Genomic DNA, 26,150 nt, shown 5'->3' with positions numbered 1-26,150 from the left:
CATACTATATGTTATAATCTAATTATAAATATGAAAGGTAACTTGAGAGATTAGGTGAGGTATGACTTCTACAAATCTTACAAATTACAAACAAAACCTTATTTGCACCAAAAGAATAAGGTTTTGAAGTTTTAGTAGAAATACCAAGAATATCAGGAGTCAGAGCTGAGTCTGCTTGTTTGCTCATTGATATATGTGCACTCTCAAACCAAGGCACTGTGTTAGCTTGTGGGGTAATAACGATCTCAATATCCACTGGACTGTCAGCTCAGCACTCCAGGGGCATACACACTGGCAAGCATAGAGTTCAACAGCATTGTTTGCTGAGCTCTGAGTTTAAAATTCCAGGTCTGCCACTTTCTATCTGTGTGATGCTGAGCAAATTACTTAATCTTTCTGTACCTTGGTTTCCTCATCTGTAAAATGAGGGTCATAACAGTACCTCTACTTCATAGGTTTACGTGATGATTAAATCAGTTACTATAGAAAAAGAACTTAGAAAAGTGTCTGGCACATAATAAACACTACACAATTATGTTACCATCAGAAAGATACAAAAGAGCCAGATGCTGTGGCTCAAGCCTGTAATCTCAGCACTTTGGGAGGCTGAGGCGGGCAGATCACTTGAGGTCAGGAATTCAAGACCAGCCTGGCCGACAGGGTGAAACCCCATCTCTACAAAAAATACAAAAAGTAGCTTGGCGTGGTGGCACGTGCCTGTACTCCCAGCTACTTGGGAGGCGGAGGCAGTAGAATCACTTGAGCCTGGGAGGCGGAGGTTGCAGTGAGCCAAGATCGTGCCACTGCACTCCAGCCTGGTTGACAGAGCAAGACTCTGTCTCAATTAAAAAAAAAAAAAGAGATAGGGTCTTGTTTTGTTGCCCAGGCTAGTCTTAAACCCCTTGCTTCAAGGGATCCTCTTGCCTCAGCCTCCTGAAGTGTTGGGATTACAGGCGTGAGCCACTGGGACTGGCAGGATTTCATAGAGGTGGCAAGGAGGTGATGCTTGAGCTGAGTCCTGAGAGAGAGATTCCTAAGGGACTAAAGGGGTAAGAGTGGGGAAGAGGGAAGCGAGAACAGAATACAGCTTAAGAGAGTACCGCTTAGTCAGAAGAATGACTGACACACTGGCTCTCACCCTTGTCTACACATAATAAATCACTGAGGCTGGGGTCAAGGAATCTATGCTTTTAGGATGGCATCTGCATGGGAAGTAATTTTTGGGTTAGGAAGGTCACTCTGGATGCAGAATGAAGAATGATCTGAGTTAGTAGTACAGACAGACTCGAATGGCAGTCATATTAGTGAACTGATGACAACACATTATTTACTGAGCCCCTAGTATCTACCATATGTCAGGCACTGGGTAAAAAGTACTTTACATAATTTATTGCACTTGATCAGGAATCTGAAGCTTTTTGTCTTTCACTGATATACTATAGAATATATCCTTCACTGATACACTATAGAATATATCCATATATTTTAACCATCTGAAAGAACTGATTCTTCTTACCTGCTGGATAGGTCCTAAATATGGACTCAATGATATCAGAAGTTAAATTATATCTTAGACCGTTACAGCCATCAGTTTGGGGCCGGACATCAGCCTAAAACAAAGCCCATACACACACACACGTTAGAGCATCAGGGAAAGATGGCTCAGGTCCCAGTGGACACTGGACAAAGGTGGAAAAAAAAATTTCTGAACTAACTGCATAGACAGAGAAAGTCCCTCACCTTCACTTTTTGCACAGAGGCAGGACTCAAAAAAGCCTGACTGATTTCTCACGGTCTTAAGTGACCTATAAAATCTGCTTCTTTGGAAGTCTACTATGGTCAAATAGGCATGTTTAAGTATGAAGTCAGAGAGGCAGTGGAGCTTTAAGATAAAACTTGTATGGTCATAAAAATCACTACAAACCTTGGTTAGTAAATAATTAAATTAACATTAACTGACTGACTTCTTTGGGAAAGGCCTTATTAATTCACTTCACTAATAAACATCCAAAAAAGATACCAAACATACAAATAGTATTCAAAATTTTGTTGAATGTGTTAATACTATTCTGGTTCCACTAGACTACCAGCTGACTGAATTCCATTCCATAATTCCACAGATAAGGTGTTCCCAATTGTTCTAATATAGTTTACAAATCTTACATTTTCTATAATATGGTCATGATACATTTAACCTTGTATTGTAAGTAAAATATGGCAAAGGTTTAAAAAGGCACCAGAAAGCCCTACCTTTGAAAATATTTGAAAAAGTAAGTATTAGTCCAAACTCTGAAAGAGTCATTTTCAAATTCCATTTGACTACCAGCATGCTAGGGTCAAGTCCAAAGGCCAAGAAAACATAACTGGTAAAAAGAAATATAAATTTTTTAAAAAATGCATGTATTTTAAAAACATTTTGGAAGAGGGCTGAGTGTGATAGCTCATACTTGTAATCCCAGAGCTTTGGGAGGCTAAGATGGGAGGAACTCTTGAGGCCAGGGATTTGAGACCAGCCTGGGAAATACAAAAAGAGCTGCCCCCCGCCCTATAAAAATAAGAAAATTTAGCCAGGCAAGGTGGTGCACACCTTTAGTCCCAGCTACTTGACAGGCTGAAGCAGGAGGATCGCTTAAGCCCAGGAGTTTGAGGCTGCAGGGAGCTATCACTGTGCCACTGCACTCCAGTCTGGGTGACAGAGTGAGACCCTGTCTTTTAAAAACAAACAAACAAACATAATAATAATAATAGTTCAATAACAGTGAAGAATACCATGGATACTCAATTTTCCATTACTTTCCTTTAAGGAAATGCTAAGTTTTACAAAAGGAATAACGGTCTTAAGACACATATTGGGGTTTGAATTTTTATTTTCTTCAGAAATCTAGAAGGCTCACATACCAGAAATGCAGCAGAAATGCCAACATCCTGCTTATGATTGGATGTGGAAGAACTATCTGTTGCATTCACATTTAAACGATTGGCCCAGAATTCCTCAGCACTGATCACTTGACTCACAACAAGGTCTTTATAAAGCTGAAACAAAACAGGATCTTCTTGCAGCATTCTGTAAAGCAGAATATACTGAATATAACTGAACTTCTAGAATAAAACACCATGTAGGTACATTTTAAAAAGATTTTGGCAACACAAAACATTGAAACACACAACTTTTATTTTGTGATGTTTGAACAGCAGAGGTCCTTCAGTTCACTTTTCAGTAATTAAGAGCAAAATACCCCACATTTTTGGAGGAACAAATGAAGTGGTGATAAATGGAGGTAGGTGTAAAGGAAAGATTAAACCCTTTGAGGACATGGGTTTGATCTTATTCATCTCCATATCCCAGTGATTCAAAGATCACCACATCTGCAGTGTACTGTCTGTTGGTATCTGAAAATGCTCAAGTCCGTTAGATAAAATGGTGTATTTACATACAACCTATACATATCCTCCCATATACTTAAATCTTATATTATAAATCTTATAATAACTATTTATAATATCAAATACAAGGTAAATAGTTATATTTTTATTTGTATTATGTTTAATTATTGTACGGTTATTTTTTTCCCAAGTACTTCTGATCCAAAGTTGGTTGAATCTGTGGATGTAGAACTCCTGGATATGGAAGGCTGAATGTATTCTCTTTCACATACAGAAGTAAATGGGCAGAAGAGGAGGTATGCTTAAAATTTTCCAGCAATGAAGTTTTTTTTTCTTTTTTGAGATGGAGTCTCGCTCTGTCACCTAGGCTAGAGTGCACTGGCATGATCTCAGCTCACTGCAGCCCTTGCCTCCCAGATTCATGCGATTTTCCTGCCTCAGCCTCCCAAGTTGCTGGATTACAGGTATGTGCCACGACACCCAGCTAATTTTTGTATACATAGATATGTATTTTTTTTAGTAGACGTGGAGTTTCACCACGTTGGCTGGGTTGGTCTTGAACTTCTGACTTTAAGTGATCCACCCACCTCAGCCTCAAAAAGTGCTGAGACTACAGGCATGAGCCATTATGCCCCGCCTTCAGCAATGGATTTTTCATGGCGCTAAGCATGCACAGATATAAGCACTGCTGGCCTGAAAGATATTGGTGATGGAATAATTCATAAGGAAATTGTGGCCAGGTGTGGTGGTTCACACCTGTAATCCCAGCACTTTGGAAGGCCCAGGCAGGCAGATCACTTGAGGTCAGGAGTTTGAGACCAGCCTGGCCAACGTGGTGAAACCCTGTATTAAAAATAGAAAAATTAGCCAAGTGTGGTGGCGTGTGCCTGTGATACCAGATACTTGGGAGGCTGAGGCAGGAGAACTGCTTGAACCCAGGAGGTGGAGGTTGCAGTGAGCTGAGATCACGCCACTGCACTCCAGCCTGGGCAACAGAGCAAGATTCTGTCTCAAAAAAAAAAAAAAAATTCTCATTATTTTACATACTGTCTCACTTTTTCAGTGTGAATTATTTTAGGTTTCTTGTTCATAAGCATACTTCCAACGGCTTAGCATCTTCTCTGTGACAGAGAACTGGGAAAAGAAATTAAGGAACTTCAGCACCTTCCAATCCCGGTTCTGCTCCTAAGCAGATGTTAAGCATGATGCAGTTAATTCAGCTTCTGGGTTTGCACATTCTCATTTCCCAAAGTCAAACAAGCAGTAAGATTTTAAAGCTGAAAACTAAACACCAAGGTAAAGACACTAGAGCCCATATTTTCCTACATTACAGTATCATAGCAAAAGTGAGGATAGGTGGCCGGGCGTGGTGGCTCATACCTGTAATCCCAGCACTTTGGGAGGCCGAGGTGGGTGGATCACTGGAGGTCAGGAAGTTCGAGACCAGCCTGACCAACATGGTGAAACCCCGTCTCTACTAAAATTACAAAAATTAGCCGGGCATGGTGGCACACGCCTGTAGTCCCAGCTACTCGGGAGGCTGAGACAGGAGAATTGCTTGAACCTGGGAGGTGGAGGTTGCAGTGAGCCAAGATTGTGCCACTGCACTCCAGCCTGGGTGACAGAGCGAAACTCCGTCTCAAAAAAATCCAAAAACAAACAAACAAAAAACAACCACCACCAAAACAAACAAACAAACAAAACAAAAACAACAACAACAACAAAAAACCAAAACCAAAACCGAAAAAACGTGGGGATAGCTAACAAGCTATTACCATACTAGGAGACTATAGAGAACCCAGTATCTCTTTCAAAAGGCTATTCTTTTCCTCCCACCTGTTCTTCTCTTCCAGTTCTTTATTTGCTTTCCTCTTGAATTTGGGCAGCAGCTGCTGAAGAAGGTCTTTTACTGCATCTCGCTCTTTCACTGCTGTGCTTTCATTGGAAAAATGGAAGTTAGTTGTGTCCCCTGCATGTAGGACCAGCTGAAGCTGAATTTTAGCTTTTCCTTCTGGACTAATTTTCTGGCCTAAAAAGAAGCATGAGGGCAGTTAGATGATGACACTCACACTGTGGGAATAACCATACAGTAAGTTACTTCTCCCAAGATGATTCAGGATTCCTTTGGGCTTTAACTGCCCTATTCCAATACTGATGCTTTTGTAGAATGCACTCTTCTTAAATGATCCCATACAACCAGAGCATGCTCATCAAACTCACTAACACTCTGCTTCCTTCTTTGGTACTCTTGTCATGCAGCACTTCTCACCCACTGCTACTACCTCCAGATATTAATGGGCTTTTGTTTCCATTCAACGAGGGCAGACCTCTTTAAAGCTTCCTGAATGTATTTTAAACAAACTGCCCCAAATCAACATTATCATTAATAAAAATGACCTATCATGATCCAAAAGACTGCAAAATGCGGGCCATGGCATTTCATTTTGCAAGGGAAATATGTAATTTTATATTCGAGAAATCTGGTGTCACCACTTTAATAAAGTTATCAAACTTAGCCTCATTAAAAGTGAGACAACCTGACACTATATGCTTTCTGAGGTGATGGAACAGGAAGTGAATGTCACTATGTACGTTATTACTCTTGCACAAAATGTTTAAGCTGAATATATTCAAGCCTTTAGATCTGATTTTTAGCTTATAAAAAATACAGGTATACAGGAATAAATTAAAACCTTGAGGAGACAATCAGAAATATTCAGAATGTTTGATATTTGACAAGGCTATACCCTGAAAGGGACTAAAGAAATGACAACTACAGGAACCTAGATTGGATACCGTTTTTTTAAAAATAAAAAAATAAAAAAAAAACCAAAAACCACAACTATAAACATTATTGAGACAACCAATGGAAATGTAACAATGGCTATTTTTTATTAAAATGTTTTCAGTGTGATAATGGTATTACAAGCAATAAAAGTGCACACACAAATAATAAAGCAAATATGGCAAAATAATAACTAATATCTAGGTGGGGCATATTACGTAGGTTTTCACTGTATCATTCTTTAAAATTTTCTGTAACTTTGTCAGCTATGATAAGAACTAAATCAATTTCAATTGCTTCTTTCAGATGTAGGCATTCCTTCGAATATTCAACTTGAAACTGTTCTGATGCAAATCTAGTTTTGGGTATGCACTGCTTTCACCAATAACTGAGAAGAATTGTAGAGAAATTGGAGATGGGCATACTGTTTTGTTTATTGTACACTGTGGTTATCACAATGTGCGTGTGTTATTACACAAAGCTATGGGGCTAGCTTCCCATTTGAGAGAGACGCTAATACTCCTAATTTATAAGTCTATTGTTACAGAAATGTTAGTAGCTAAGGCTATTAGCTAGTAACAGAAATTTGTAGGGCATTCTCTCAGAAATATATTTCTTTTTTTGAGAAGGAGTCTCGCACCCAGGCTGGAGTGCAGTGGTGCGATCTTGGCTCACTGCAAGCTCCGCCTCTTGAGTTCACGCCATTCTCCTGCCTCAGGCTCCCGAGGAGCTGGGACTACAGGCGCCCGCCACCATGCCCAGAGAATTTTTTTGTATTTTTAGTAGAGATGGGGTTTCATTGTGTTAGCCAGGATGGTCTCGATCTCCTGACCTTGTGATCCGCCCACCTCGGCCTCCCAAAGTGCTGGGATTACAGGCGTGAGCCACCGCGCCCGGCCCTTAATTTTTGTATTTTTAGTAGAAATGGGGTTCCACCATGTTGACCAGGCTGGTCTCAAACTTCTGATCTCAGGTGATCCACTTGCCTTGGCCTCTCAAACTTCTGGGATTACAGGTGTGAGCCACTGCGCCTAGCCCATGCCTGAAATTTATAAAAAGAGATTCCACCACCTACATTCACTATAAGGTTGAGTCTTCTCAACAGAAGATGGCCACATAAGCAAAGATCAGACAACTTGCCTAACTGGTACAATTTTAGTGAAGGAAAATCTGGCATCATCTATCAGCATTTTAAATGCATAAACCTGGCCAAGCATGGTGGTGCCTGCCTATAATATAATCCCAGAATTTTGAGAGGATGAGGCAGGAGTGTTGCTTGAGGCCAGGAGTTTGAGACCGGCCTGGGCAACACAGCAAGACTGTCCCTACCAACAATAACACAAAAAAACACATCAACTATTAAACAGGAAATTCTTTGCAGAAATGTATCCTACACATACAACCTTGAAATGATATTAGTGCAAACAATGCAATAAAAAAATTTTGGAAACTTCCTAAGTGTCCAACCACAGAGGGCTGGTTAAATACATGATTGTATATTCATTTAGTGGAGTATTATGCAACTCTTAAAGTGTGTGGAGATCTATATGTCAGGTAGATTTACATATTATATGTAAACCTGTACCTGTTCTGTTATTAAGTGAAAAGGTCAGGTTATAAAACAGTATATATTCAGTGACCCCTTTTGTAATTATTTCTACATGGTTGATTTTTTGATATAAAATAAAGATTATTTATATAATCTTTTTACAAAATTACTAGCAACTATGACATACAAATACATCAGAACTTAGTATAGCTGACTTACATTTAATATCTGCATACATATGGCTGATTGTAAATCTATCTTTGCCTTCAGGTGCCCAAGCAATTCTTTCTGCCATGAGGTACAGAGCTCCATCCTGCTTCTTTTGACGCACTTTCTTTACAATCAGCAAAACTTCTTCAGATGAGGTTGCCATGGTGGCTAGAAGGTGCTAAGAGAGAAAAAAAAGATGAAGAAAAAAATTACTCCACACATCAATTAGGGTTGAATTTGCTGACTTCTAGAGTCCCTTTCAAATATAAAATCTAAACTGTAGGAAATTAACGGGGAAGAAAAAAGTCTCTTTTCTCATTCAAAGTTGAAGATAAAGCTGCACGGCATCATTCCTCTACAATTAAATTTCATTTTGCTCATACCACAGGTGTAAATTTATACAATACTTATATGCTAATGAGTATTAATTTATTTTCCTCAGTTATATTCTTATACACACACAATTTGAAAATGTGTAGTCTTTCATACAGTCTATATTTACAATTGTAAAACTGTAGAATTACAGTCATATTTATTATTTAGTTCAAATTTGTTTCAATTGAAACTAAAGTCTGCAAGATTTGTGGGGACTTCCCAGAACCATTCCCAGAGCTGAAACCACACCAAAGTTTCCTGATTTCTGGTCTGTTTCTTCTGTATAAATAAAACTGAGAGAACTAAATATTTAACACTTCACATGCTAATTTCTTATCTTTTAACATTCAAATGTCTTCAACTGCTCTCCACGTCTTGGCCATGATTCATTGGTATAATGCCTAACTAGTTATCTAAGAAAGAGTCTGGTCCCTCCACCTCCATCCCCTGCCTCTGCGAATCTTAAATGCCCAACCCAAATCCTCCAGGCTTGAGTGTGGCTGTCTGCACTCAGTGAGAAAAACTGCTGACTGATGGTGCTGTCTGCCATGGGCCAGGATGGGGAAAGTTGTGGCACCAATGCCACATATATGCCATTTCTGGTGAAGTTATGACTTTAGTTTTCATCCCCAGAGGAATGGCCAAAATATAATTTAACAATTATGTTTGCCCTGGGCAAATAAGTGAAGCTTTACTGCAACATTTTTCTGAGGGTTAAAACAAATGAAAACAGGCCAAGTGATGTGGCTTACACCTGTAACCCCCGCAATTTGGGAGGCCAAGGCAGGAGGTATCACTTGAGCCCAAGAGTTTGAGATCAGCCTTGTCAACAAAGTGAGACCCCGTCTGTACAAAAAATAGGTCTAATTACTTTGGGAGGCCAAAGGGGGAGAATTGCTTGAGCCCAGGAGTTTGAGGCAGCAGTGAGCTATAATCACCACACCGTACTCCAATCTGGGTGACTGAGTGAGACCTGGGTCTCTAAACAAATAAAATGGGAACAATGAAATACTGGATCTGCCATTAGTTCTCCAAAATAATTGAGAACTTCTATTTGAACATAATGGGAAAATAAGTATTAGGAAGGGGGGTACGGCAAGGATTAAAAACAACAGAAATCAGAAATTCTTGTAATAAAGTTACAAAAAAAAAAAACCCCAAAAAAACTACTTAAACCATCACCTCTTTTTTTTTGAGATGGAGTTTCACTTTTGTTGCCCAGGCTGGAGTGCAATGGTGTGATCTCAGCTCACCACAACCTTCGCCTCCTGGGTTCAAGTGATTCTCCTGCCTCAGCCTCCCGAGCAGCTGGGATTACAGGCATGTGCCACCACGCCTGGCTATTTTTGTATTTTTAGTAGAGACGGGGTTTCTCCATGTTGGTCAGGCTGGTCTCGAACTCTTGACCTCTGGTGATCCACCCACCTTGGCCTCCCAAAGTGCTGGGATTACAGGTGTGAGCCACTGCGCCCAGCAAACCAACACCTCTTAAGATTAATAAATATGGCTGGGCACGGTGGCTCCTGTCTATAATCCCAGCACTTTGGGAGGCTGTGGCAGGTGGATCACTTGAGCTCAGGAGCTCGAGACCAGTCTGGGCAACATGGTGAAACCCATTCCCACAAAAAATACAAAAATTAGCCGGGCAAAAGGATGTGCTCCTGCAGTCCCAGCTACTTGGAATGCTGAAGCAGGAGAATCAGGAGAATCGCTTGAGCCCAGGAGGCAGAGGCTGCAGTGAGGTGAGATCGCAACATTGTACTCCAGCCTGGGGATGAAAGTGAAACCCTGCCTCAAAACAAAACAAAACAAACCACTGGATTAAAACAATTATTACTTCTTATTCGCTCAGTGAGTTAGAAATAAAAAATACAGGGAAAAAAGTGAAACCTTGCTTTCTCTGAAGTTGATTATCTCAAGTATGAGTAGTCAGATACCCCTTTTATAGGTCTTTACAGGCTATTCTATCCCGAGAATAGAAAGGAAATAGGTCAATGTGAATACATTTATCCAACAAATCTGTACTGAGCCAAGGAGCCTGGGGACTATCCAAAGATGAATGTCTGTTGATTTCTGCTTTCAAAGATCTTCCAGGGCAGCAAGTGTGTATATGTGTGCTATTTGTTAGTGTATACTAATTAGAATGTGTGTAGACTCCTAATTAGGGAAAAGGAGTCAGGCTGGTGGGAGCAGGGGAAAGCAAAAAGAAAAAGCAGATAAGCTACAAGTCAGCCTTTCTTCATGGTCCAGGACACATAGCCCTCCCGTGCAAATAATTCACAATCTTCCTGCGCCCCACTTATCACCAGAACCTCAGCGGATAGAAAAATGCAAGTTAGCTCACTGCAGCCTTGGTGTTAGCAGTACTTCATGTAGCCCTCTTCAGCAAAAGTACAATCCTATAAAATCCCCTGGAAGCTTTTGTCTCCTTGCAGTCAGCTCTCCGCTTGCTAATCTGCACGTTGCTTTCTTGCAACATATCTTCCTACTTTCTCTAACAAATCTGCCTTTCTTTACCTACAACTGTCTTCGTGAATTCTTTTTATTACTGGTGCCACCAGCCTCAGACAGTTGCTACCCACGACATGAAGTCCCAAAAGGGACACAAAAATGTTCCAAGTTAGGACTCAGAGGCAGTTTCTTCACTCAGAAAGCCATGAGAAATGTTTGCCACAGAATTTTTAAAAAGCCATTTTAAAAAACTAAGATATAATTAACAAACCAACAAATACGTAGGTCTTAGGCATTCTGTTCAATGCGTTTTGACTATAGTACACACCCATTTACAGTTACCCAAAATGAGACACAGAACATTTCAGTCACCCTTGAACATTCTCTCATGTTTCCTTCAGGTCAATCTCTTTTCCCCAACCTCCAGCAACTACTCTGATTTCTATCACCACAGATTAGTTTTTATCTGTTCTAGGATTTCATATGAAAGGAATCATACAGTATGTACTCCTTTTGTCTCTAGTTTTTTGCTTAACATGTTTTTTGAAATCCCCCATATTGTTGTATATGTATCATTTCATTCTGTTTAATACCTAGTTTGGTTACAAATTGGGTCTTGAAGAGACGACTTCTACAGAGAAAGTAAAGGGAAACAGGTGTCAGAGGCAAAGGGAATAGTTTGGGGCAGTGGACTGAAACTCTCTAGGAATGAGTAATCTGCTTAGGATATAGCATAAGGTTCATGAGATCAGTAGGATATGAGGTTGGATGGTTAAGATGGAGGCATATGTGGAGAAGGCCACCCCATGTGGCAAACAACAGGAAACTTCTGAAGACTTTTGAATAGGGGAGTGATTTGTATTTTAGAAATTAATCTGTGAGCAGCAGGAGAGACTGGAGAGGAAGGGACAAGGAGGACCACTGAAGCAGCAGAATGAACAGACATTGTTAAAGTGCTGAAGGAAGCGTCACGGTTGCTTGCCCATACCCCATTTCTGAGCCTTACTGACATGAGCACAGTGGTACCATTTTCAGAAATTAATGAGAAGGAAGAGCAGATTTGAAAGTGAAGATAAGGAATTCAGTTCCGGACATAATGAATGTGAGGTACTGCTGAGTCATGCAGGTGGAGAGAGTCTGCATTATGTAGGCATTTGCAAATGCTGGAATAAAGCCCGATTAGATGACTGCTTTTAATTAAAAAGGGATTTAAAAAATTCCATAATGTCACAACCCTGACATCAATTTTCCTCATTTTTAATTGTGCTTACCTTATCTGTACTCACCTTACAAATGTAATCATAAAATACATTCAAGTCCATTATTCTGTGATTTTTACTCACCACTGAGAATTTGTTTTCTTACAATCCCATTTTGATATCCATATATCAAATATGATAAAGGATCACAATTCTTAATAAACGATACCACCTTTTAACTGACTTATTTGATGTCTTAAGACTTTGAGAGTTTTCCCTTCTTGAAGTTTAAAAAACTGTTTTAAGACTATTTAATGACATGAAAAGATACACAGAAAAAAAAGGCATGTAGTTTGATTCCATATTCTTTTTTTTTTTTTTTTTGAGATGGAGTCTCACTGTCACCCAGGCAGGAGTGCAGTGGCGCGATCTCGGCTCACTGCAACCTCCGCCTCCTGGGTTCAAGCGATTCTCCTGCCTCAGCCTCCAGAGTAGCCGGGACTACAGGCATGTGCCACCATGCCTGGCTAATTTTTTGTATTTTTAGTAGAGATGGAGTTTCGCCATGTTAGCCAGGCTGGTCTCAAACTCCTGGATGCAAGTGATCCGCCCGCCTCAGCCTCCCAAAGTGCTGGGATTACAGGTGTGAGCCACCATGCCCGGCATGATTCCATAAAATTTTTTTTTTTTTTTTTTTGAGATGGAGTCTTGCTCTGTCACCCAGGCTAGAGTGCAGTGGCGTGATCTTGGCTCACTGCAACCTCCTCCTCCCAGTTCCAGGAAACTTTCCCTGCCTCAGCCCCCCAAGTAGCTGGGATTACAGGTTCCTGCCACCACGCCCGGCTAATTTTTGTATTTTTTAGTAGAGACGGGGTTTCGCCGTGTTGGCCAAGCTGGTCTTGTACTCCTGACCTCAGGTGATCCACCTGCCTCGGCCTCCCAAAGTGCTGGGATTACAGGCGTTAGCCGCCGTGCCTGGCCCCATATTCTTTTTTTTTTTTTTTGAGATGGAGTCTCACTCTGTCACCCAGGCTGGAGTGCAGTGGCCCGATCTTGGCGTACTGCAACCTCCACCTCCCCAGTTCAAGTGATTCTCCTGCCTCAGCCTCCTCAGTAACTAGGGGTTAGAGGCACATGCCACCATGGCTGGCTAATTTTTGTATGTTTAGTAGAGATGGGGTTTCACCATGTTATCAGGCTGCTCTCGAACTGACCTAGTGATCTCCCGCCTCAGTCTCCCAAAGTGCTGGGATTACAGGCGTGAGCCACTACACCCGGCCTGCCCCATATTCTTAAATTTAAAAAAATCTAAAATTTAGGCTGGGCAGGGTGGCTGACGTCTATAATCTCATCACTTTAGGAGCCGAGGCGGACAGACTGCCTGAGACCAGGAGTTTGCGACCAGCCCGTGCAACATAGCAAAACCCTGTCCCTACAAAAACTATAAAAATTAGCTGGGCCTGGTGGTACACATCTGTAGTCCCAGCAAGCCGGGAGGCTGAAATGAGAGGATTACCTGAGTCCAGGGAGATGGAGCCGTGATGACACCACTGCACTCCAGTCTGGGTGATAGAGTATTCTCCATCATCTAGAATTTGCTGAATGCTTAATAATGTGTCAGGTTCTGGACTAAGTTTCTTATAGGCATTATCTCAGTCCCCAGTTAATAATCCCATGAGGTAGGTTCTATTATTAGTTACATTTTGTAGATAAGGAAACTGGGTCTGAGAAATCAAGAGGCTTTCTTAAAGCATCAGGGAAGTAGCAGAACTGGGTTTGAATCTGGGTCAGTCTGTCTTTGAAATTTCACTATGTTACTCTGAAAATATATGCGAATGAAGGGATAGATACCAAATTTAATGATGATTATCTATGGGTGATAAAAATACAGATGATTTAAATGTTCTCTTTTCTGATCTATAATAATTATATATTTTATACTAGAGCAGTTATTAAAAAAAAAAAGTCTTCCCAAGAGTTTCTTCTCTATCAAACCAAATGTTTATAAAGGTAACCCAGGAAAGTGTTAGGGGTGCTAGTGTGAGAATTTGAAAACAGTGTTTTCTATTTTCAATAGTTTATTTTAACATTAATTTTCTAGTATTCTTTATAATAAACATATAACTATGCAATTCTTCTGCCAGAACCTCCCAAGTAGCTGGGATTATAGGCGTCTGCCACCACGCCCAGCTAATTTTTCTATTTTTTTTTTTAGTAGAGATGAGGTTTTGAGGCAGGTGGATCACTTGAGGTTGGGAGTTAGAGAACATATTTTAAAAAGCCCACTCTGTAGAATATGAAACTGGACTGCAAACCATACAAATTAGGAAACACATGTTTTAAGAAAAATGAATTAAAATCTAAGAAAGATGAGGGGAGGATTTGAGGGGGAAGTTGGCAAATAATTTTAAGTATGTTGATACTTCATTATCCTACTTAAGTAGGATAATTTTAAGTATGTCAGTAGTTGGAAGAAAAGCAGTGAGCAAGGACAGCTGATAGAGCAAGTCTCCAATTAACTGGACTTACAGGCACAAATAAAGTGTTAGTATTGGAAAATAATACAAAAACCTTTATGAGTTGAGAAGGTAAAAAAAATGCATGAAGACAGAGAAACTGCAAAGTGGAGAATACATCATGAGACAGAACTGACTGCAGCAACTGGGAAAAACATAACCTTTTTTTTTTTTTTTTTTTTTTTGAGAAGGAGTCTTGTTCTGTCACCCAGGCTGGAGTGCAGTGGCCTCATTTCGGCTTACTGCAACCTCCGCCTCCCAGATTCAAGCGATTCCCTTGCCTCAGCCTCCCAAACAGGTGGGATTACAGGCACGCACCACCACGCCTCGCTAATTTTTCTACATTTGGTAGAGATGGGGTTTCGCCATGTTGGCCAGGCTGGTCTCAAACTCCTGACCTCAGGTGATCTGCCTGCCTCAGCCTCCCAAAGTGCTGGGATTACAGGCGTGAGCCACCACGCCCAGCCATAACCTCTTATATATAACATATAAAACCATTTATATCAAAATTTGTTTATGGGGAAATTTAAAAAATAAATCTGAGATAAATTACCGAACATTGGGCACAAATGGTCAATTGTCTCACAGCTAATTTGCTTGGTAAATTTTCCTGGTCATCTGTAGCACCTCTTAATTGTTCAAGGACCAATTTCAGGAGGTTTAACAGAATCACTGTAGCTATCTTACAATGCCTTCTGTGATTTCCAGGTTTTTCTTGAGTGTATTCCTTGAGTGGCAAACACTTCTTCCCAGGAGAACTCTATAAGAGCCATAGAAATTTATGAAAGTTATTGGTGTAGGCTACATTTAAACAGATCAGGTCAATGAAGATCTCGCTTTACTAAAAGACTATTTACTTATGAAATGGTCTGTTATAAGACTTCCTTAAATAGCAAGATCTATAGTAAAGGCATTAATTTATTTGCAGTTAAAAATGTATTTGTCCGAATCTAAATTCATATACCTTGCTCTGAGCCTTTGTACATTCTCTTCCTTTCCCATCAACTGGCTAACTTTCACTCATTTTTTTTTCAGTCTATGTTAAGCTTCAAAGTTACCAGCTAAAGTCTCCTATTATTTTCTTCATGGCACTTACAACAACATAATTTTTAATGTAATTCTTTTAATGTACACGTCTCCTGACAGATTGCAAGCTTCATAAGGGAGGGCAGAGGCCATATATGTCGGGTTCTCTGTAATATAGCACCCAGTAATATAGTGTTTGGCCTATAAGAAGAGTCCAAGAAGTATCAATGACATCATTTAAGATCTTGCTGTTAAAAGAATACAATCTCTTGCTAAGACATAATAAGGAATCTTTGCATATACATCTTTGCCTAAACTCCAGGAACCACTATAGTTTTCAATTCACAGATCAATGTACCATTTCTCATACAGATTCTAATAACTGGATCTTGCTCTTAAAAGGCAACAGTGATAAGGAAGAATATGAACTGGCTGAATACAAATCTTTACATTACTGCACCTCTGCATTTCCACTACCTACATCCCCTTTTCCAATGTGCAAGAGATAAATGGAGGAGAGGAGATAGGGAGCAACAAGTGAAAGAAATCTTCTGAAAGAAGGATTACTAGAGAGCACTGTTATATCTGCCAGCATACAAAAATGGAGATTTGGAATGCTGCTTGCCATCAAGCAATCCAAAAGTGTTTGAACAATTCAGCATTAAAGGGAATAACTTTATAAGTATGTAAAGAGTGACCAAAATGTACTGTTTTAAGGATAATTTCACAGGTAAGGAAGATATTAAGGAGAATAACTGATGTGGCAATTTTAGGACTGAGCACTTGTACATTTTACAGCAGTGCAGGGAAGAGGCAGGAGGAAAATGCGACAGAGATGCATGACAGAGGAAAATATGCTCATATCCACTAATAAATACTGCATACTGACAAGAGTATATTACCAAAATTGAGAGAAGAGTAATCAGTTGGTAATCAAAGTGGTGAAAAGAGGAACTACTAGGTCAATGGCTGATACTGCCACACTGAAGGCAGGAAAGAGAAAGGAAGGGCACAAAGACATCTCTATCAGCAGTATCCATAAGGCAGAGATAAATGGTGGCCAAAATGCTAGGAAAGCTCAAGGTATGCCAGACAACATTCTGATGGTAGGGAATAAAATAGCACAGAGAAGCAGGTTATCAGAGGGCAGGACACATGGTACCAGCAGGGAGAAGTTACAAGCCTTGAGGGCAGTACACACAGGAAGCATTCACAACCCAGGACTGGTGCTGGTCACTGGCTTCACTACTTTTAACTGATTCTTCTCCCACACTGCACCAAGTTTCCTAGTATTTTTCAAAAGCCCTCTCTGAATTTGCTTTGATTTTTTTTCACATTTGTACTGCAATGTGTATTTAATATCACCTAAGAGAGACTCAAACTTACCAATCTGTTGCACTGCTACAAGTCGGCTGAATGGCCTGGTCAACATGGTGAAACCCCGTCTCTACTAAAAATACAAAAATTAGCCAGGCATGGTGGCGTGCGCCTGTGGTCCCAGCCGCTGGGGAGGCTGAGGCAGGAGAAGCCCTTGAACCCGGTAGATGGAGGCTGCAGTGAGCAGAGATCACGCCATTGCACTCCAGCCTGGGCAACAAGAGCAAAACTCCGTCTCAAAAAAAAAAAAATGTCGGCTGAGTGAGGATAGCAGACCATCTCTTTTTTCTCCTTTCTGAATGAGGGACTTAAGCCTGCTAACAGGTACAAAGTTCTCTCCAGAGTCTAGTCCTTCTGTAAGCCCAAGGCCTGCTACTAGAGGTTACCTTCCCTGCAGTTGTGACTTCTCCATTTCAACTGCTCTGGTTTTGTCTTTTAAAAAATCTTAAGGTTGGCAACTTTGGCTTAATTACCTAAGTCCAGTTCAGTGGTTTTCAAACTGTGTTCCAACGAGTGGCCTCTAGGATAGAAGTTAAGTGGGGTGGTGGGGCCTGGCCCTCTTAAATTTAGTTCCACCAGAGCATGCTGCTTTATATATTGGGTTCCAGATTCATGGGGAGAAATTGTTCCACTCCTTTAAAATGTTTGAAAATCACAAGTCTGGATATTGGTTTGTATGGAGTCAATACTCACTGCAAAGCATATTTCATTCAAACCACTCAGTTTTTTTTTTGTTTGTTTTTAAGACTGGGTCTTCAAATGGACAAAGGGTGTATTTTTCATATCTTCTTTCCCCATCCCCATTTTACTGATGCTAAAATTGGAGTTTGGGAGTCATTTGGGGCCAGGCACTGTAGCATAATTCTGGCGCTTTGGGAGGTCTAGGCAGGAGAATCGCTTGAGCCCAGGAATTCGAGGTTACAGTGAGCTATTATCACGCCACTGCATTCCAGCCAGGACGACAGAACAAGACTCTGTCTCTTAAAAAAAAATAAGTCACCTCCTTATTTAATTTGGCCTTTGAGAACACTGGGGGATTTACAAAATAATTACATATATCCAGGTACTCACGGTCTATTTTTCATCATTACACGACAATCAAATGACCAAAAACTAGGAGTGTGTGGACTGGCACGTGTTAAGGTTTTTAAGAGAGGTAAGATTGACAGGCGGAAGCAAAAGGTGTGCAGACAACAAGGTGACAGCTTTTCTCTTACAGAATCCCAGACTCAACAGCACATTTCCTGACGGGAAGGGCTTCTCTGTCTGGGAGAGGCCTCCACTTCATTCTCATAAGCCAAATCTGATCCTGGCTTTGGGTAAACCTGCTCTCAATTTAAGAGCAGGTTTCCTTTAGACAAGTAGATTAGGGGTCGCCTCTTCCTCGCCTCAGGATAAGGGCAAACAAGACGCTAGGCTTGGACGTTGGGAGGACGGCGACAGCGACGCTGGGAAAAGGGGTAGAATACACGCCGTCCAGCGGCCCCCAGGCCTGTCAGCTCCTCACCCGCCCACCCACCCGCCTGCATTCTTCGGTCTAAACTTACCAGGTGGAAGCTACAACTCTAGACAGGAAGTAACTAACTGGGTTGGATCCGGTCGAGTTCCGCTGCGCTTCTCAGAGCCGCTGCTGGGAAGAGGCCGAAACCCAGTGGCCGCAGCAGCAGCCACCGCCTCTGTTACTAGGGGGTCTTGCCTCCATCGCTGGCTGCGAGGAGTCTGAGGGCACGTGACCGGAAGTAGCAAGGCGGGCCCTGGGCACGTGACTCAAGAGCGCGGCCGCCATGACACCTTCCGCTAGTTCCCTCCCTCCCCCACGGGTTCCCGCCTGTTTCGTTTCCTCTCTCCGGTCTCGAGCGGCGAAGGGTCCTGGGATCCTGGCTGGCCCAACCATTTGGCCTAGAGCTCCTCCGGTTCCAGTCGGCGCCGTGTCTCCAGCCCGCAACGGCCCTGCGGCCGCAGGCCGTAGAGAGCGTAATCGCGACCGCGGCCTGAGGGGGGAGGGACCACGCGCAAGGAGGGGCGTGACTCGTCACGTGATGAGGAAGTGCCGTTAGTAGCGTTGTCTCCAGTCCGCGGCTCTCCTGGATGACGTCAGCAAGGAAGGGGAGGAACGCGAGGGGAGACTGAAGTTCACGTTCCGCTCTTAGTGCGCGGTGAGTTCCCCGGCGCTAAGCCGGGAGACAAGATCCGATCCACTGAGAGCTGCGAGGTACTGGCCTGGATGTGGTGGAGCTGGGCTGGGACCTCCGGGCTGCTGGTCTGTGAGCCTGGCTTTGAAAATTGGTTACTGGGTCTCCTTTCAAGAAATCTCAAGATATTAAAGTTACTGCTGTTAAAAAGGTAGTAGTTCCACTAGGCAGGGAGCTTTTTGTGGGCAGGGATTGTGTTTTGTTCATCCCTGTGTCTCTAGCGGTGTGTTCAGGTCCTGGAACATAGTAGGCACTCAGAATGTTGAATGAATGAATGTATGAATGAGTCAGTCGCCATTTGTCTGAGGCAGAGAGTTGTTTTCTGATCATTTCTTCTTGGATAGAAAGATCCCATTGTGAAAATGAGGCAGTCTGCAACTTCCCCTTCTCATTTCTTCAATTTTTGCCATCTTTCTTACTTCTTTCTCCTCTTCTTCCACGCACCTACTGGGGCAAAAGAGAAACATATTTGCATTTGATGTGTGAGCAACAAACACTGAACTATTTTACGATAATGGAAAGATGAGATTTGGATTCAGGAGACGCGTATTCTAATCTCAGCTCTACCATTTATGAACTCTGTGATCCTTGGGCAAGCCAGTCTCCCAAAAGTTGTTTCATTTACTTTGGTTAAGCATTTGTCGCCAACTTCTATGTTCTTAGTTTTTGGTAGAGTGACTTCACAGAAGTAACATTTAAACTCAGCTTTGCAGAAAGGTAGGGTCTTGGTAAATGGGGGAAGATTCCATAAACATCATATATTAAACCATGGAGGCACAGCAAGTTTATGGAATGAAAAAGAAAAAAAGAGTCGAGTCCAATGTAGTTGGAGAATAGAGAGGTTAAGATGGGAAATGAGGCTGGAAAAAGAGGTAGGGAGGAGATAACAGATTTTCAAGAAATGGAGCTGTTGAAGGCTTGTACAATATTATGTATATATTTTTAAAATTTTATTGTGGAAAATTTCAAACGCAGACAAAAGTAGGATAATAAATTGAACCCTCATGTACACTTAACGCAACTTGAACAATTATCAGCATTCTGCTGTTCCTGTTTATACTGTTTGTACATTTCTAGGTACTTTTTATATCCATTGTTGCATTTGATTAATAGCAGCTTTCAATTTGAGCTCAGTTCTACTGTATGTAGCTACTGGCTAAGAAGATTTTATTTATGTAAACAATTTATTTGGGTTTTAGTTGACCACTTGCTCTGTTGAATCAACGTGTAACATGGCCACTTAAACACAACTAATACTGTTTTTAGGTTGTAATATAGAAACTTAGTGTCTAGATCCAGGAAGTTAGTGTTTCTACTCTATTCTGGGCTCATCTAACTACTTAAGGAGTATTACGCTCAGTTCTAGGCACCTCATTTTTAGGCAAACTACAGTGCCTCTGTAGAAGGTTGACTGGAACAGAGGGTTGGAAAATGTCATGTCAGGAGTGATGAAGAAACTGGGAATGTTAAATTTTTAGAAGACCTGATAATGCTTTTCAAATACAGAAGGATTGTTTTGGAAAGAGACAGCTTGTTCCCTTCAGCTGTAGAAGCTACATACAATTAGGAATAATGGTAGAGCTCTAAGTGATCAGGCTTCAGCATAGTGTTAAAAAGAACCTTATAATAGTGAGCCCTTTGGAGGACTGGAATTGGCAGCTTCATGAGAGTGAGTGCTTTCTTTCCATGGCTGAAAATGTTCAGGGATCTAGGGCAAAACTAATTTCTGAATTAGGTGGACATGTTCACTGAATTACCTATGAATCTTTTTCCATCTTGAGAATTCTAGGAAGTAGGGCTCATGTGCGATCTTGAGAGCTGGGTATGTTTGGATAAGAAAATCTGGAAGGGAAGCAGTCATTTCAGGGAGAGTAAACATAAAGTATAAAGTTGAAGTTGGTTTAACACTGTCATTCAGCAGCTTCTCTGAGAATTGGCATTGCTTATGCTGTTTTTATTTTCCATTCTCATTTCTGTTAAATTCTTTTTTTCTTTTCAGTAGAACTTACTAGGTGTGTCCCCCTGCCCACCCCCGCATTATATTATAACTTCCAGGACATTCTCTTTTTACCGAGATTAAGGCGAAATGACCTACTTCAGAGTTTCTTTGTTTCAAGATCACAAGTAGAAGAGACACTATGATATTATCATTCCTTTCCATCTCTTGGATCCTGTACCATGGTTTTATCTTTTTCTTGAATCTTCAGTCCCTTTCGTTCTAGACTCTACTTTTAGCTACTACCTACAAATCTGTTGAAGAGTCTCCCCAATAATAAGTCAAGAGAGGTTTTCTCCTTTTCCACCAGACTTCTTGAGTAATTGAAATGTTTTACCCTCATTTTCATACCACCCACCCGTTTTCTCAAGTCTTTGTTTTCTAGCATCTAACCACCCACAGCACTTTACAGAAATTGTGTGACCTCCCAACACCAAATTCTTCAATTCCTTTCTGTTGCCTGCCAAGTTAAGTTCAGGTTCTTTGGTTTGAAATTCAAAGTGTTTTGTAACTTGGGCCCAAATTAAGATTCCAGCTTTATCTTTCATTATTCCATTGCTTGTATCCTGTTTCAACCAAAGACTAAATTTGTATTCTTTTAGTATATTCTGCATTTTTTTCTTCTCTATATATTTGCTTATTGCTACCCTACCTGCTACCCTTTCCCTTTTCCTTGAGATAAAAGCCTAGTCAGCATCAGTACTACTTTCCTTAGAGCGTTTTCTTCAGTTCCCTTTAATTCAATGTGATCCCTCTGTCCTGTAAAGTTCTAACAAAGCAGTTTGCTTATGTTTCCCTTATAAGATGTGTGTGTGTGTGTGTGTGTGTGTGTGTGTGTGTGTGTGTGTGTGTGTGGTATTTGTCTTTTCCTCCGTATTATAAACTGACTGACTTCTGGAATTATTTTACTTGTCTTATTTTTACCACTGTGCCTAGTACTTTACTAGGTACTCAATGAAATGAATGAGTGAAAACAATGAGGGAAGATTTTCTTAGGTCAATAATTCTCAAATATTTTGAGTACAGGCATGTGAAAGTTTCTTTTTGGGTTTTTTTCTTTTTTTTTTTTTCTGAACATTCTCCTTGCAGAGGTCAAGGTGTATTAGGAACATTGTTACTAGCAGAAAATAAGATTGTGTTATGTGTGTGCAATAAAAAATATAGTCTTCGTTTTGCCACTAGAAAGTATGCTCTATGAGGGTTAGAATTTTATCATCTCCAGGACCTAGAATAATGTCTGGCACGTAGGTGGGTGCTCAGTACAAATTTGTTGAATAAATGAGTGATCGAATATATATGTTTCTGGAAAAAAAGTCAAAAACGTAAAGCATGAACAAACAACAAGAATGTATAAACAGTTCATGACTTTTTCTGTTGTATTCATTTGCTTTCTAAATTTGGCAGGTAACAAGTGATTGAGAAAAGTTATAATTAATGAGTAGAATTTTCTTTTCTTTTTTTCTGGAGATTGGTGCAAGTTGACAAAAAAGTGCATTTGAGAGTAGGTGAACACATAAAAACTTTCGTGTTACTTTACAAAGTCCTCACTGGTTATTTGGCATTTGTTACCTTGTATTCTTATCCGTATTCTGTCCTATCTAGTCTCTTTTGTTGAAGCGCTTATTTTTCTTTGTGCTCTAATTCCCTGTACCTTCTCACTTAGTAGATCTGTTCATTCATTCACCATACTTACTAAGCCCCTGCTCAGTTGAAGAGAGAAGTCTATTGGCCTATTCCTATAAAGTACTGTTAAATTGTTAGCTGATAACTGTAGGGTTTGCTGATAACAGTTAATAAGTTGAGGCCTTTACAGAAGATTGCATTTTAATGAGAGACTCCTAAAGACAGAAGATTTAGTATTCATAGAAATGCAGCAGCAAGGTTGCTGTTTTGCCTCAGGGTGATATGCCAATTTTCCTAAATCCTACTCTGCCTATTCTGTTTACTCACACTGTTAGATAATACAGGGGGATAGGATTATGGAGGGCCCTGAGAATCCGTACCTGCTACTCTGGGAGTTTTAGAGTCAGGGAATGACACAATGTAAACACACTGTGGCATACAATGTTACCTTATGTGTTTTCTTTCTAAGTCCCTGTGTAGTGGGGACTTTCTCATGTTTCTCTATGTTCCCCACATATTTGTTAAATGCATGTTAAATGAATGGTGGGCTTCTTAAATTATATTTTTGTGGATTTTATTCAGGTGAGGAATACTGTATCTATCATTCAACAAGTTTCAGCTTTCTGGCTAAATGACTTTTGTGCCAGTGATACCAGAGTCCTACAGCCATGTTCTTGCAGAGTTTGAATCTCTGGATCCATTACTCTCAGCCCTGCGGCTGGACTCCAGTCGTCTAAAGGTGAATTTCTTGATCCTTGTATCAGTTTCATTTTCATGTGCTCTCTGTTACTGTGCCCCTACCCTCCAGTTCCTTAACGTTTAGTGGAATCTTGGGTGTTCTTACCTGTCCTAGTCATACTTTTGTGGGGGAAAAAGAGAAGAAAATAAACTTTTTATCTGAGGAGTGTGAGCCCCTTTAAATTATCAGGCCCAGGCTGGGCGTGGTGGCTCACACCTGTAATTCCAGCACTTTGGGAGGCTGAGGTGGGTGGATCACTTGAGGCAAGGAGTTCAAGACCAGCCTGGCCAACATGGCGAAACTCTATCTCTACTAAAAATACAAAAATTAGCTGGGCAAGGTGGCACGTGCCTGTAATCCCAGGTACTCGGGAAGCTGAGGCACGAGAATCACTTGAACCCGGGAGGTGGAGGTTGCAGTGAGTCGAGGTCATGCCACTGCACTGTAGCCTGGGCGACAGAGTAAGACTCTCTCAAAAAAAAAAAAAAAATTATCAGGCCCGGAGAAGCATTGGAATGAAACAGCAGTCTCTTATCACTCTTTTTTTTTTTTTTGAGACGGAGTCTCGCTCTGTTGCCCAGGCTGGAGTACAGTGGTGTGATCTCAGCTCACTGCATGCTCCGCCTCCCGAGTTCACACCGTTTTCCTGCCTCAGCCTCCCAAGTAGCTGGGACCACATGTGCCCGCCACCACGTCTGGCTAATTTTTTGTATTTTTAGTAGAGACGGGGTTTCACCATGTTAGCCAGGATGGTCTCGATCTCCTGACCTCGTGATCTGCCCGCCTCGGCCTCCCAAAGTGCTGGGATTACAGGTTTTATCACTTTTGTTTGAGCTAATTAATTACCTCTTGAGGCTACTTGCTATGTGGGCACTAGACTAACTGACACCAAGTAGTGATAAAATGCAGTACACTTCATAGTTCAAAAGTGTATAGCCAATCACTAATCAATGTTATTGCTGTAAGCCAATGAGAATTCCTGACAAACAGCCTCTTCTGAAAACTTGAGTTTCTTGTTGTCCAGAGCATTCCCCAAGGCAACTTGGAAGTGTGTCCTAGGCTGCATCCTCAACCTTGGCCCAAATAAAGTCAATGTTAATTTGGCCTCAACTTCTTCCTTTTACGTTGACACTTTACATAGAGGTATAATTTTCATAGCTCTTTCTTGATTTATTTTTTGGGCTATCTTTTGAATTCTAATTTACCATCCCTGGAAACCATGATACTGACTTGCTTCATTTTTCCCCGTTAGTGTTCTTGCTGTCTTCTCTCAGAAAGTAATGTATTTGATTGAAAATAAAATGGTATAAATGAGTATATCTCACAAAGACCAAGAGAAAACTGTCTCTTCATCTTCTGAAGGTTTGCTGAAAATCAACTACTAAAAATAAGATTAATAGGAGAAAAGGCATATAAAATCTTATTTTCTTTTCTTTCTTTTTTTTTTTTTTCTTCTTTTGAAACAGGTTGTATCTGTTGCTCAGGCCTAAGTGCAATGGGGAGATCCTAGCTCACTGTAACCTCAAACTCCTGGGTTCAAGTAATTCTCCTGCCTCATCCTCCCGAGCAGCTGGGACTAAACATACTCGATACCATGTCAGGCTAATTTTTAAAGTTTTTGTAGAGATGGGGTCTTGCTGTGTTGCCCAGGCTGGAGTACAGTGGTGAGACCATAGCTCATGATAACATCGAACTCCTGGCCTCAAGCAATCATGTGCCTTGGCCTTTGGCCTCCGTAAAGCACTGGGATAACAGGAGTGAGCCACCATGCCTGGCTGTGTGTACCCTCTTTCATAGGGAAGTGGGGATATGGAGAACGTAGATGATTGTTTTGAGTGGCAATAAATCATTATGGAGAATGAATAGACCTAGCAAGTGGGAGGCAGACATGGGAAGGTGAGGGATGGAGCTGTATAGGAACAATCTGACTTATGCAGGTAAAATCCCCCAGATAAACTCTTGGAGCTACCTTCAGAAGAATAAATGAAAAGTCTATCTGGGCATGATGATGACTCCCAGTCTCTTCTCTAGTGGTTGATTTTTCCTGGTTATTTGATGAGATCCTTAGGGAAAGGGTTTAGGACAATTGCATTTCTTTTGGAAGGAAGCTTTCTTTTTCTTTTTTTCTTTTCTTTTTTTTTTTTTTTGAGATAGAGTTTCACTCCCTTGCCTAGGCTGGAGTGCAGTGGCACGATCTTGGCTTACTGCAACCTCCACTTCCTGGGTTCAAGTGAGTCTTGTGCCTCAGCCTCCAGAGTAGCTGGGATTACAGGCACCTGCCACCACGCCTGGCTAATTTTTGTATTTTTCGTAGAGACAGAGTTTCACCACGTTGGCCAGACTCGTCCCAAACTCCTAGCCTCAGACAATCCTCTTGCCTCCTCCCAAAGTGCTGGGATTACAGGCATGAGCCATTGAGCCTGGCCCACTTTGGAAAGAAGCTTTCTTGGTCAGATAAGGAAATTCCTCTGGAGAGAGTCCCACTCTGTGCTTGGTGGAGAGGTGGAAACGAGACAAGGTTAAAGGGACTTTGGTTTTGAGGCAGCTTCTAAGAACTGTCAGCATGTCAAAGCTCCCTATTTTGGGGTATTGGTTGCTGAGCCCCAATAACCCCTTTACATTTTGAATAACATGTAGTTATACTAAGGTCATTCCAAAACAGGGAGTCTGGTGTAACCCTCATTTTAGGGAGAAAAGCAAAAGTTAGTTAGCTCTGGGCAGAATGTCG

General features: G+C 41.2%; 2 protein-coding genes across 20 annotated transcripts in view; one reads left to right on the top strand and one right to left on the bottom strand.

The window, feature by feature from the left end:
• Positions 1–18,968, bottom strand: part of GTF2H1 (general transcription factor IIH subunit 1) — a 44,636-nt gene extending 25,668 nt beyond the window's left edge. The window contains exons 1-6 of one of the 3 annotated variants that reach the window (XM_063711034.1): positions 18,420–18,903; positions 15,023–15,229; positions 7,938–8,106; positions 5,221–5,413; positions 2,899–3,064; positions 1,517–1,610 (exon numbers count right to left, since the gene is read on the bottom strand). In XM_063711034.1, coding sequence (XP_063567104.1) covers positions 1,517–1,610; positions 2,899–3,064; positions 5,221–5,413; positions 7,938–8,091 — 607 coding nt within the window. In that variant the 5' untranslated portion in view covers positions 8,092–8,106; positions 15,023–15,229; positions 18,420–18,903. Of the gene's footprint in view, positions 1–1,516; positions 1,611–2,898; positions 3,065–5,220; positions 5,414–7,937; positions 8,107–15,022; positions 15,230–16,881; positions 17,078–18,419 lie in introns of those variants that run through there. The other 2 variants (XM_055355992.2, XM_019037066.4) reach the window with 2 other exon arrangements.
• The window catches only part of HPS5 (HPS5 biogenesis of lysosomal organelles complex 2 subunit 2), a 43,921-nt gene continuing 36,392 nt past the window's right edge, over positions 18,622–26,150 (top strand). For 5 of the 17 annotated variants that reach the window (XM_055355985.2, XM_055355982.2, XM_019037064.4 and 2 more), the window contains exons 1-2: positions 18,894–19,215; positions 23,266–23,422. In XM_055355985.2, coding sequence (XP_055211960.1) covers positions 23,315–23,422 — 108 coding nt within the window. In that variant the 5' untranslated portion in view covers positions 18,894–19,215; positions 23,266–23,314. Of the gene's footprint in view, positions 19,216–23,265; positions 23,423–26,150 lie in introns of all 17 variants that reach the window. The other 12 variants (XM_055355986.2, XM_055355983.2, XM_055355987.1 and 9 more) reach the window with 9 other exon arrangements.

This window comes from Gorilla gorilla, chromosome 9 (assembly GCF_029281585.2).
Source record: "Gorilla gorilla gorilla isolate KB3781 chromosome 9, NHGRI_mGorGor1-v2.1_pri, whole genome shotgun sequence".
NCBI classification, from domain to species: Eukaryota; Metazoa; Chordata; class Mammalia; order Primates; family Hominidae; genus Gorilla; species Gorilla gorilla.
This window is presented reverse-complemented; position numbering and strand designations above follow the sequence as displayed.